Source organism: Brachyistius frenatus, unplaced genomic scaffold, assembly GCF_029030835.1.
Source record: "Brachyistius frenatus isolate BFR_SWC_R1_liver_20210118 unplaced genomic scaffold, ASM2903083v1 Contig_294, whole genome shotgun sequence".
Lineage (NCBI taxonomy): Eukaryota > Metazoa > Chordata > Actinopteri > Embiotocidae > Brachyistius > Brachyistius frenatus.
In genome coordinates, this window is record NW_027210893.1 from 370,424 (window position 1) to 382,500 (window position 12,077).

General features: G+C 45.7%; 3 protein-coding genes across 4 annotated transcripts in view; 2 read left to right on the forward strand and 1 right to left on the reverse strand.

The window, feature by feature from the left end:
- LOC138635147 (ATP-binding cassette sub-family G member 4-like) overlaps positions 1-7,874 on the forward strand; it is a 30,515-nt gene extending 22,641 nt beyond the window's left edge. Inside the window, exons 7-15 of the mRNA XM_069722504.1 lie at positions 1,301-1,424; positions 1,504-1,618; positions 1,695-1,837; positions 3,091-3,189; positions 3,294-3,462; positions 3,596-3,696; positions 5,578-5,736; positions 5,812-5,930; positions 6,568-7,874. Coding sequence (XP_069578605.1) covers positions 1,301-1,424; positions 1,504-1,618; positions 1,695-1,837; positions 3,091-3,189; positions 3,294-3,462; positions 3,596-3,696; positions 5,578-5,736; positions 5,812-5,930; positions 6,568-6,793 — 1,255 coding nt within the window. The 3' untranslated portion in view covers positions 6,794-7,874. The remainder of the gene's footprint in view (positions 1-1,300; positions 1,425-1,503; positions 1,619-1,694; positions 1,838-3,090; positions 3,190-3,293; positions 3,463-3,595; positions 3,697-5,577; positions 5,737-5,811; positions 5,931-6,567) is intronic.
- An 829-nt stretch (positions 7,875-8,703) lies between these two features.
- Positions 8,704-10,549, reverse strand: LOC138635166 (ATP-binding cassette sub-family G member 4-like). Its single transcript, XM_069722532.1, has 2 exons — positions 10,476-10,549; positions 8,704-9,207 (listed from the first exon to the last, which is right to left on the reverse strand). Coding segments are annotated over exons 1-2 (228 nt in total). The 5' UTR covers positions 10,478-10,549; the 3' UTR covers positions 8,704-8,981.
- Positions 9,966-12,077, forward strand: part of lyrm9 (LYR motif containing 9) — a 2,306-nt gene continuing 194 nt past the window's right edge. The window contains exons 1-3 of one of the 2 annotated variants that reach the window (XM_069722530.1): positions 9,966-10,056; positions 10,653-10,804; positions 11,911-12,003. In XM_069722530.1, coding sequence (XP_069578631.1) covers positions 10,679-10,804; positions 11,911-12,003 — 219 coding nt within the window. In that variant the 5' untranslated portion in view covers positions 9,966-10,056; positions 10,653-10,678. The remainder of the gene's footprint in view (positions 10,057-10,652; positions 10,805-11,910; positions 12,004-12,077) is intronic. The other variant, XM_069722531.1, reaches the window with a different exon arrangement.

Consider the following 12,077-nt stretch of genomic DNA (forward strand, 5'->3'; position numbering starts at 1 on the left):
TGTTTGTTGGTCAATCGCACTTTGTTCCAAAAATCAAACTGAACTCTTCCTCACAGAGAAAAGTATGAGACATCCCATGAAACTGCTTTCCAGCTGTCAGAGCCTCGTCTATGTAATGAAGCATTGCATCAGATTTAATAACTGTTACACTCTGCATTTAGCTCCGCCTCCATCTCCAGACCTGCTACTCTTGTTTGAAGCACGTCTGAAGTTCCGATCGCTTCACAACATGCTGCGTATTAAAAAATAATTTCCTTTTCTGATGATTCTCATTGTTTCTCTGTTCAACAAAACGTTTTCAACTTCCAAATCACAACTGACTTCTGTACTGTCTCCGACATAGAGCCGACACTACAGTCCACTTTGTTTAAAAATAACGTGCCTAGTTATTAGCACGCAAACCCCGGGGCAGATACCCTGAGTGTCCCTGTGTTGGCTAGCAATGGAATTTATTCTTTTTTTTTGGGTAGATCACGTTGAGCCAGAAAAGTGTGGACACCTCTGCTTTAAAGGTCCATTTTGGTAGCCAGCTTGGTCTTTGATGTAAATATAGTCTGGAAACCCTGTTGAAGGGCGGACCAATCAGAGGCCAGTGGGCGTGGCTAAGCATTATAACATTATAGTGGTTCCAATTATGGTGGTTGAGTCTCAGCAGACACATGGTGATTAGTACTGATCGGTTGAAGCTTAATAAGCTGCAGGTCTTCGGAGTAGTGAGTCTGGATCTGTTCAACACGGTCCCGCCTCAACTGTTGGAACCCAAATATTAACAGAACATCTATCACTGAACTTAAACCATCAAAGGGCAGTTTTTAAAATTTTCCTCCTGAGAGAAGAAATTCACTCTGTAAGAGATCCACAAGTCAGGAAACATGTTGTAAAACCTCTCAGCTGCAACTTTATCAAATTGGATGCAACAGAAATGAACTCCAACGCTGCCTCCATTTTAATCAGCGTATCACTGAGCAGAAGGGACGGGTTGGGTTTTTATTAGCAGACACAACCAGGTCCTGGTTCTGGTCGGAAAGGGTTAACATGATGGTGACCAGCAGAGATCCAGCAGAGAGTCTGGATGTCGTTCTGCAGCTTGTCTTTAAGTAAACAGGATCCGATGAGTTTTACATGTGCTGGCAGGTGGACTTTGTTTCTTGGGACGTCGTGTGTCCAGTTTTTATGCTAAGCTAAGCTAGCATTATATCACACATTCATGACAAACACTGACATCTCATCTTTAATGGAGGACATCAGGGTCACTCGTGTGTGTGTGTGTGTGTGTGTGTGTGTGTCATCCTGTCTCCAGCGGCTTGGACAGCGTGTCCTGTTACCAGGTGGTGTCCCTGATGCGTTCACTGGCCCTGGGAGGACGCACCATCATCTGCACCATCCACCAGCCCAGCGCCAAACTGTTTGAGATGTTTGACAAGGTGTGTGTGTATGAATGGATGACCCACTATCTTTTTAATGCAGACACACACCAGCGCTGACCGCTGTGTTCCTCCACAGCTCTACATCCTCAGCCAGGGTCAGTGCATCTACAAAGGCTCCGTCCCGTACCTCATCCCCTACCTGAAGACTCTGGGCCTCTACTGTCCCACCTACCACAACCCTGCAGACTTCAGTAGGTCGTCCTGGGCTTCAACCTTTTCACTGCTCATGAGCACCCCCTTCATCCTCTGCATGTCTTTCTGCTCCAGTCATTGAAGTGGCCTCAGGAGAGTACGGAGACCTGAACCCGGTGCTGTTCGAGGCGGTCCAAGGTGGGATGTGTGCAATGGAGGAGAAGAAGAATCAGTGCGACACTAACGGCCCATCAGTGTGTGCAACAAAGTGCCCCATGGTACGTAGACGATGACGTAAATCACTTTGTGGAAATTATTGTGTTATTTGTTCATTTGTTTGGGGATGTTCGCTCTACTAAACTCCAAAGACTGTTTCTGTCATGGAAGATCCTGAGCTGTGTCAGACTCAAGTTCTCAGAGCTTTGTAATGGTAGTTCAATTCAATTCAAATCAATTTTATTTCTATAGCGCCAAATCACAACACAGGTTATTTCATGGCACTTAACACATTAAAGTCTTTGAAGCAAGACTTTACAATATTATACAGAGAAACCAACAATTCAACAATTCAATAATTCCCACATATGCTAGGAAGAAAAAACTCCTCTTTAAGGGAGAAAAACCTCCAACAGAGGGAAGAAAAACTCCCTTTAACAGAAAGAAACCTCCGATAGAACCAGGATCAGAGGTGGGCGGAGCATCTGTTAACAGAACCAGGATCAGAGGTGAGCGGAGCATCTGTTAACAGAACCAGACACAGAGGTGGGCGGAGCATCTTCTTCGACCAGTTGGGGTGAGAGGAGAGCAGAGAGAGAAAAGGACAGCATAGAGATAGAAGAAAAGAACTGTTGGTGGAGACGACAATCACAGAGCAGAGACATGCAGCTGTTGTAGTTAATATGAAACATGGTGCAAGAGCCCTGTGATTGACTGGCAACCTGTCCAGGATGAGCCCCGCCTCCAGCCCGCCCACAACCCATTAAAGGATAGAGGATATATGTAGTTTGCAGCTATTTCCAAGTCAACCAGCAACCATCAGTGACGTCATCCACCATCAGTGATGTCATCGTTGGTTTGTGAACGTTATGAATCCTCCAGTTCAGATTCTGTCCGTCACCATCTTTGTTAGTTCGGAGTGGTTCGGAGCAGGAAGTGACCATATTTGGACGAGCTGGGGGAGGAGCCAGCGGTGGATCTGACTGATCTGATCTGAAACCTGACGATACTACGTCCCGCCCACCGATAGCTGTAACCTGACTGCACCACAGGCCTGTCAATCAAACAGACACGCCCCCAAAAATCGGGCTTTTTGAATCTTCTTTTCTAATGAATGAGGGATTATTTTCAGATGGACCTCCAGAAAACAATGATGATAATGATGATGGTGATGATGGTGATGATGGTGATGATGGTTATGGTGATAATGATGATGATGATGGTGGTGATGATGATGATGGTGATGATGATGGTGATGATGATGATGATGATGATGGTGATGATGATGATGATGGTGATCTTCCTCTTCCCTCAGGATGCCGGCCACATAGAGAGTCATACATTTGCCACCAGCACTCTGACCCAGTTCTGCATCCTGTTCAAGAGAACTCTGATCACGATCTGTCGGGACCAGGTGGGTGACATCATTCACAGCAGCACAACTGACACCTGCAAGTTAAACCGAGCTGTCAGGCAGTTTGAACCTGCATGTTGTCCTCTGTGCTGTTCTGTTCTCAGGTTCTGACCCACCTCAGACTGATGTCCCACATCTCCATAGGTGTGTTAATAGGTTTGCTCTATCTCAACATTGGCAATGATGCCAGCAAGGTCTTTAACAACACTGGATTTCTCTTCTTCTCTATGCTCTTCCTCATGTTCGGAGCACTCATGCCAACCGTGTTAACCTGTGAGTATGATCGACAGGAAGTTGACGTGTTTACATTCTGTTTATTCTTCATACGGCCAATCACAGAGGTGTCTGAGGATGTGCGAGTTCATACTGACGTGTGGGTGGAAACACCTTCTGCTCCATCCTGCAGTTCCTCTGGAGATGTCTGTGTTCCTGAGGGAGCATCTCAACTACTGGTACAGCCTGAAAGCCTACTACCTGGCCAAGACCATGGCTGACATCCCCTTCCAGGTGAGCTGGACTGCTGAGGAACACGCAGTAACATACATGTGCACAGCTGCACACCACTGCCCTCCGGTGTTGGACAGAGGCACTGCCAGGGTTTGGGACAGTGTTTCTACTTTGTTTGTTAGGTTAGGTTAGGTTAGGTAAGGTAAGGTATTATTAATCCCCGAGGGGAAATGTTTTCGCTACAGCAGCATACAGAAGCAATAAGATAATAATAGAACAATAGAAAAGCAATAAAATAGCAGTAAAAAAATATAAAATATAAAATGCACAGTATATACAGTATATACAGTACAGTATATATCTATATATATTATATACAAACAACCAAGAAACACAGACAACAGTGTTATTGTTGTGTGATGGATTTTGCCAGAGGTGAGTTATTGTACAGTCTTATTGCGGTCGGCAGGAATGATCTCCTGTATCAATGATCTCCTGTATCTGGAATGATCTCCTGTATCTGGAATGATCTCCTGTATCAATGATCTCCTGTATCTGGAATGATCTCCTGTATCAGGAATGATCTCCTGTATCTGGAATGATCTCCTGTATCGGGAATGATCTCCTGTATCGGGAATGATCTCCTGTATCGGGAATGATCTCCTGTATCAGGAATGATCTCCTGTATCTGGAATGATCTCCTGTATCTGGAATGATCTCCTGTATCGGGAATGATCTCCTGTATCAGGAATGATCTCCTGTATCAGGAATGATCTCCTGTATCTGCAATGATCTCCTGTATCAGGAATGATCTCCTGTATCAGGAATGATCTCCTGTATCAGGAATGATCTCCTGTATCTGGAATGATCTCCTGTATCTGGAATGATCTCCTGTATCAGGAATGATCTCCTGTATCTGGAATGATCTCCTGTATCTGGAATGATCTCCTGTATCTGTCCTTGTGACAGATACAGGAGATCATTCCTTGTTGTGTGCAGATACTTATCTACTCACTCTAAGCTGTTAATGAGGAACACCTGAACACCTGTTCACTCATGCAGCGGTCCAATCAGCCAATCACAGGGCAGATCAGGAGGTGTAAGAGGACAGTAGAAATGTGATGTCAGTGATGTTGACCTCACTGTTGGAGGCAGGTTTGAGAACAAAAAACCAAAAGCATCCTATGAGCGACAGATGAGTCGAGAAACGTGTTGACAGGTCCGACTGGTTGGAGCCCAGAGAGGAACTCAGATCAGCTGTCTTTCATTCGGCGAGCCGGAGGGGCCATAGAGGGAAAACACATTAAATCCTCCCACAAATGACTAAATCCAGACCACGATTTGCTGTATCGCTCCCATGTTTTAATTCATTCATGTGCACGAGAGAAGTTTATATCAAGAGAGACATCACAACAGACTTCCTCCTCTCAGCATGAAGTTCACCTGCTTCAACTGTCAGCTGACCGACTATCAAGTCGATAGCATCCTCACAGTTATCATGTTGCTAACTATTTAATCCACAAGGTGTCAATATCATCGTTATTGTCTTTTACTAACAATAATCCTTTATATCCCTTTATTACAGCTGTCTTAGTTAACAGTTACTGTTAGCCTTGAAGTTAGCCTTGTTGTTAGCATTCTAGCTAGCCTTGTTGTTAGCATTCTAGCTAGCCTTGTTGTTAGCCTTGTTGTTAGCCTTATTGTTAGCCATATAGCTAGCCTTGTTGTTAGCCTTGTAGTTAGCCTTGTTAGCCTTGTAGTTAGCCTTGTTGTTAGCCTTGTAGTTAGCCTTGTAGTTAGCCTTGTTAGCCTTGTTGTTAGCCTTGTAGTTAGCCTTGTAGTTAGCCTTGTTAGCCTTGTAGTTAGCCTTGTAGTTAGCCATGTCTTCCTCTGGGGGTGAACTCTTCTCTCCCTCCAGCTGATATTGAGGTGTTCTTCCAGGTGATCTGCCCCATCATGTACTGCAGTATAGTGTACTGGATGACGGAGCAGCCCCCCGAGGCCACCCGCTACCTGCTCTTCATCGCCCTGTCCACCTGCACGGCCCTGGTAGCCCAGTCCTTGGGCCTGCTGGTCGGCGCTGCCTCCACCTCTCTACAGGTACCGCAGCTTTCACCACACGTGTGTTCTCTGGGCTTGTGTTACACATGTCAGACGGATGGTTTCCCTCCATAGGTGGCCACGTTCGTTGGGCCGGTCACTGCCATCCCAGTGCTGCTGTTCTCTGGATTCTTCGTCAACTTCGACACGATCCCCAAGTACCTGCAGTGGAGCTCCTACGTGTCGTATGTCAGGTGAGAAACCTGCAACACTTCAGTTCACAGCAACAACAACACGTGATGCAGTGTGGATTACATCATCAACCAACTGGTTACGTTAAAAAAACTATGACATCAATTTGTCATCTAAAAAAGTCGATTTTGGGGAATCAAAAAGTGGTTTAAGTTGCAGCGCTGAACACAGACTGTTTATCAAAGAGTTTGTAGCTTCAGGTCTGTAAAATGGTTCTGATCCAGAAGTGTCTTCAGCTGCAATACCAGCGAGTGCCACTAGAGGTCGGCTCCAAAAAGCCTCCGGCTCCATAGACTCCCATTCAACTTCTCTCATCAAATCCAAAGTGAATAAAATGTGTCCATCAGTTATCTCGGTGTTGTTAGCTAAAGTCACTCCTTCTTCTTAGTTTTCTGGAGGTCCATCTGAAAATAATCCCTCATTCATTAGAAAAGAAGATTCAAGAAGACCTGTTTTTGGGGGCGTGTCTGTTTGATTGGACCTCTCTTCAGCACCATGCTCAGTATTTTGCTCGTGTGTTTGTAATTGTGTCCTGAAACATAAATAAATATATAAATATATCTGAACTAGTGTGACTGTGATCGCAGCGATGCTGTCTGCAGGTGTGACTCCGCCCCTGTGTTGGTCTCTCTCCCTCAGGTACGGCTTTGAAGGCGTGATCCTGTCCATCTACGGCATGAACCGCTCTGAGCTGGAGTGTCCAGGGAAGGTGTGCAAGTTCCAGCAGCCCGAGGAGGTTCTGCAGCTGCTGGACGTGGAGGACGCCAAGCTCTACGTCGACTTCATCGTCCTGGGGGTCTTTTTCATCCTCCTGCGACTGGCCACTTACCTCGTCCTGCGCTACAAGGTCAAGTCCGAGAGATAGTTTCCCTCCCGGCCCGTTCAAGTCGTCCCAGAACTTGTCCCGTGCACAAAGAACACGTCACGTCATGTGGGGAGTTTGTTTCGTTTCATGTTGCTGCTAAACGGACAGAACACATCCTGACTCTGAGGAGGAGGCGGAGTCATCTCATAACTCATCGTACACTTGTTTTACCTCATCAAGACTTCCCTCTGTGCACCACACAGTGGTACGTCCTCAACTGTTCTACAGTCGGACCAGAAGGAGGCGCTGGGATGCAGCAGCAGAACCTTCTCCAGTGAAACGGACCCTCTAGAACATATCGTGTTTACATAGAAGCCGAACCAACCACAGGATGAACTGTTGCACTGGAGAACACACGTGATGTTCCTGATCGCTGAAGATCACGTCACATCTGAGCAGAGCAGTTTGTTCTGGTTTTATATTCTCGTTGTCATGTGACTGAATGTTTCCTTCCTGCGTAGTGAAATCAAATAAACGTCTGAGCTGCAGTAAATCATGTTTTTTGCACGTTAATAGTTGTAAATGAAGTTCTGCTGTGATTGCTGAAAGAAATTCTGTATTTATTCATATAACCTTTAAAATCTTTGAAATCTTAGTTGCAGTTAAAGTTGTTATGGTTTGAACATGTGATGTTGTTCTGTATTATCTTTAGTATTCCATGCATATGCAGTTATTATGATGTATTTAATCGAGTTTTCATGTATTATTACAGTTTCACTCAGTCTTGAACACAACATGCTCCTGCAGCATGTTTGGTGCTATCTGAGCTTTATTTGAACCACATGTGATGTACATCAGCAGGATACTGAGAGCAACCAAAGAGAATTCAACAGGACTGAAAGTATGTTCATATTTTATTTACTGTGTTATTTTTTGTGATTAATTTCTTCTCTGTTGAAACATATGTTAACAGCTAACACTGTCCTGCTGCGTTCAGAACAAACGCACAGCGAATCCTCCCAGTTACAGACGGTCGAACTGGAGCCGCCGTCAGTAACGAGACGACCAGTCACTGCGTTTGGTCTGAACACAACAAAGGAGTTCTGTACAGCTACTGTATGTAAACTCATATTCCAATAAACATTCATCCCACTGATGCAGTTACTCCGGTTTCTTCCTGACAAAACACGACAACCTCCTCAGAGCTCTGAGGTGTTCAACCATCTCTGAGGAGGAAACCTTCAGATCTCAGGCTGTTTGAAGGTGACCTGCAGGCTCAGATCCTGATCAGCACCGATCCACCCGTCAGTGAGTCTCAGATATCAGATTTCCTCTCAGGTTTCATCCTCAGTCAGGTCCACGAGTTCTCCAAAGTAGTCCTTCCATCGTCCAGTAAGACCAGTCAGGAGCAGCAGATCTAACTTTCTTAAACCAGCCGTGTGCTTCGTCCTGAGGAAGTGCTTCTCCATCCCCCCCATCCTGCTGCTCTGCCTCCTCACAGCGTCACCACTAAGTACAACATGAAGCTCTCATGGAGGCTCTGAGAGGACAGAGAGGACTTCTGCTGTCATGTTTCATAATGGCTGAATTGATCCGTCTATTCAGGTCTATTCAGCTCTCGAGTTGTTCTATTCGTGCTGAGTTTGTAGTGACGTCTCCATCACGCCTGCTGAAACTTCCCAGACTCTCTCCTACTGAACATGTGAACATGAAGAAGCAGAGCTGAGTGAAGGAAACGGACACAACTGACCTCTGAATGTGAGAGCAGCGCTGGACCTTTAATCTGAAATCAAATTAAAAATAAATAATTGGTTCAGTATTTGTCCACGACAATTTTATTTCTCCACCTTCATATTGGGATATAAAATCGACTGAAAATATAACTAAGCAGTTGCATATATGATAATCAGTGATGCCATCAGTGATGTCATCGTTGGTTTGTGAACGTTATGAATCCTCCAGTTCAGATTCTGTCCGTCACCATCTTTGCTAGTTCGGAGCGGTTTGGAGCAGGAAGTGACCATATTTGGACGAGCTGGGGGAGGAGCCAGAGGTGGATCTCACCGATCTTGATGAGGTAAAACAGGTATACGATGAGTTATGAGATGACTCCGCCTCCTCCTCAGAGTCAGGATGTGTTCTGTCCGTTTAGCAGCAACATGAAACGAAACAAACTCCCCACATGACGTGACGTGTTCTTTGTGCACGGGACAAGTTCTGGGACGACTTGAACGGGCCGGGAGGGAAACTATCTCTCGGACTTGACCTTGTAGCGCAGGACGAGGTAAGTGGCCAGTCGCAGGAGGATGAAAAAGACCCCCAGGACGATGAAGTCGACGTAGAGCTTGGCGTCCTCCACGTCCAGCAGCTGCAGAACCTCCTCGGGCTGCTGGAACTTGCACACCTTCCCTGGACACTCCAGCTCAGAGCGGTTCATGCCGTAGATGGACAGGATCACGCCTTCAAAGCCGTACCTGAGGGAGAGAGACCAACACAGGGGCGGAGTCACACCTGCAGACAGCATCGCTGCGATCACAGTCACACTAGTTCAGATATATTTATATATTTATTTATGTTTCAGGACACAATTACAAACACACGAGCAAAATACTGAGCATGGTGCTGAAGAGAGGTCCAATCAAACAGACACGCCCCCAAAAACAGGTCTTCTTGAATCTTCTTTTCTAATGAATGAGGGATTATTTTCAGATGGACCTCCAGAAAACTAAGAAGAAGGAGTGACTTTAGCTAACAACACCGAGATAACTGATGGACACATTTTATTCACTTTGGATTTGATGAGAGAAGTTGAATGGGAGTCTATGGAGCCGGAGGCTTTTTGGAGCCGACCTCTAGTGGCACTCGCTGGTATTGCAGCTGAAGACACTTCTGGATCGGAAACATTTTACAGACCTGAAGCTACGAACTCTTTTAGAAACAGTCTGAGGTATGTTAGTGAAGTCCATAAATAAATAATTGGAAATTTTTTGAAACTTTTCCAGGTGTTTGGTTGGAGCAGGATGTTACGTAGAGTAAAAGCTAAAAACTATCATAAAACAGAAGTTATGAGAAAAAGTCATTGATAACTTTTCGTCACTCCATCAGTGGTAAAAAATGGGCTGTGTTTAGGTTTACAGAGCCGGCAGCAGAGGGCGCCAGTGTTTCTATCTAACATAATTATCACCGTAGAAGAAGAAGCAGGACTGCGTACTTCCGGAGTCCGGCTGTATATAACGTCTATGGCGGCTTCAGTGAGGAGTTTGATGAAGTGACTCCAGGAGGAGTTTAGGATGTGGAGGAGCTGCTGACATCCAACAGACACCGTAAGACCAACTGTGTTGTCATGGAAACTAACGCTGTCTGTCCTGGTTAGCCAGCTAGGCTATATTTAATCTACGATGGTTACAACCATGTGACTAAGCTAACAGGGTCACGTGAGGTTAAAGGAGCTTTCTTCTTTTCCACCAGAATAAAAGGTTAAAATGTTTGTATCGTGTATTTTTGACAATAAAACTTTGTTTCTGCTAATCGGGATCTTTTAGCAGAACTGTTTTATCTACTGCTTTTCTTCTGTTATAGCTTTGAGCTGTTTTCTTTCATTAAAGTGCTGGAATGTCAAAATACTAACTTTAGGAACAGGAACATATCAGTGAGCTGGAGCTGAGGCCTCCTTCTGGTTTCAGGAATCCATACTGATGTCTAAATGTGAGGCAGGAAATACAAGAAATACACATTTACTCACATGAAGTGAAATATCTGCTCGGATCAGATTGAGTGCTCCTCAATGACGTCACGTTATTATGTCCTGTGTCAGTGCAGCTGTGAGGGCACCTGCCTGTCTCAGGTAGTGTTTGTTGACATGTCATGCTGTCAGGTTGTCATGGCACCGATCTGAACTCACTTCCTCTGGTTTCATCAGCAGCAGTTGGACCGCAGCAGGAAGCGATGCTGCCGTTACTCGGAGCCGAGTTGATCCAGACTCCGGTGCAGCTCTATCGGTACCTGCTCAGGTGCTGCAGGCTCCTCCCGTCCACAGCGATGCGGCAGCACTACCGACACGCCATCAGACAGGTGAGGTCGTCTTGTGCACCGGTACCTGGTTGGACATTACCTCATCTGGGTTTTATATCTGAGGGGCAACCAGGAGGTTCAGAGGTTTAACCTTCGTACCTGGGTACAAATTTAGTCACCTGACCAACATGAATAGCTGATGTCACCACGGACCTGAAACTGGAGCAGGAAAATCTGATTTATATCAAACTCTGTAAACGGTCATCAGAGATCCTTGAAATGTCCAGAAAGTCTACGGCGATGAAGCGACGACCCAGCGAGGTGTTGTGGTGACATCACGTTTCAAGAGGGGCGGAGCTTCACCGTCCCAGACCGAAGAAGGAGCGTCAGGTCAGGAGACACCAGCTGGGTTTCAGAGTCAGACTGTCAACACCGAGTTCTACTGGGACCTCCTGAGGGGAACATTCACTGTGAACCACCTGAACTGTGTCGCCATGGCAACTGGCTTCTCCAACATGACAACAAACCCACTAAAAGCGTGCTGAAAAGTTTCACCGGTGCACTCAATATGATTTGCACAACAATAGTTGCAGATAAATTTCCCAGTCAACTCATTCATGAGTCATCGCCACTCTACACAAACTGACCTTTGACCTCTTAAAGCTCACTGGGGTCACCAGGTGAGGGCGGTCTGTTCTCTTCCTCACTGAAGGAACACCTGAAGTTTTCTGATGTCATTTCCAGCGACGGGATTGGCCGACAGCCTTGGTACTGTTTGACTGTGTTTGATTGACGAGCCATGTGTTCCTTCATTTCTCCATGACAACGGAAACAGATTAAAGTGATGATGATGATGATGGTGACGATGATGATGGTGATGATGATGGTGGTGGTGATGATGGTGGTGGTGATGATGGTGGTGGTGATGATGATGGTGGTGGTGGTGGTGGTAATGATGGTGATGATGGTGGTGATGATGGTGATGATGGTGGTGGTAATGGTGGTGGTGATGATGATGATGGTGGTGATGATGGTGATGGTGGTGGTAGTGATGATGGTGGTGGTGGTGATGATGGTGGTGGTGATGGTAATGATGGTGGTGGTGGTGATGATGGTGATGGTGGTGGTAATGATGATGATGGTGGTGCTTGTTATTGTGTTTCCAGGGTTACAACAGCCACTCAGATGAAGAGGACCCTGAGAGGATACAGTTGATCATCCAAAGAGCCGTCGCTGACGCTGACTGGATTCTCACTAAAGTAAGAATTCTGAAGGACGATATTTTTTTTTGAATTAAAGATATGCATGTAAATATACATGTAATGTTTAATGG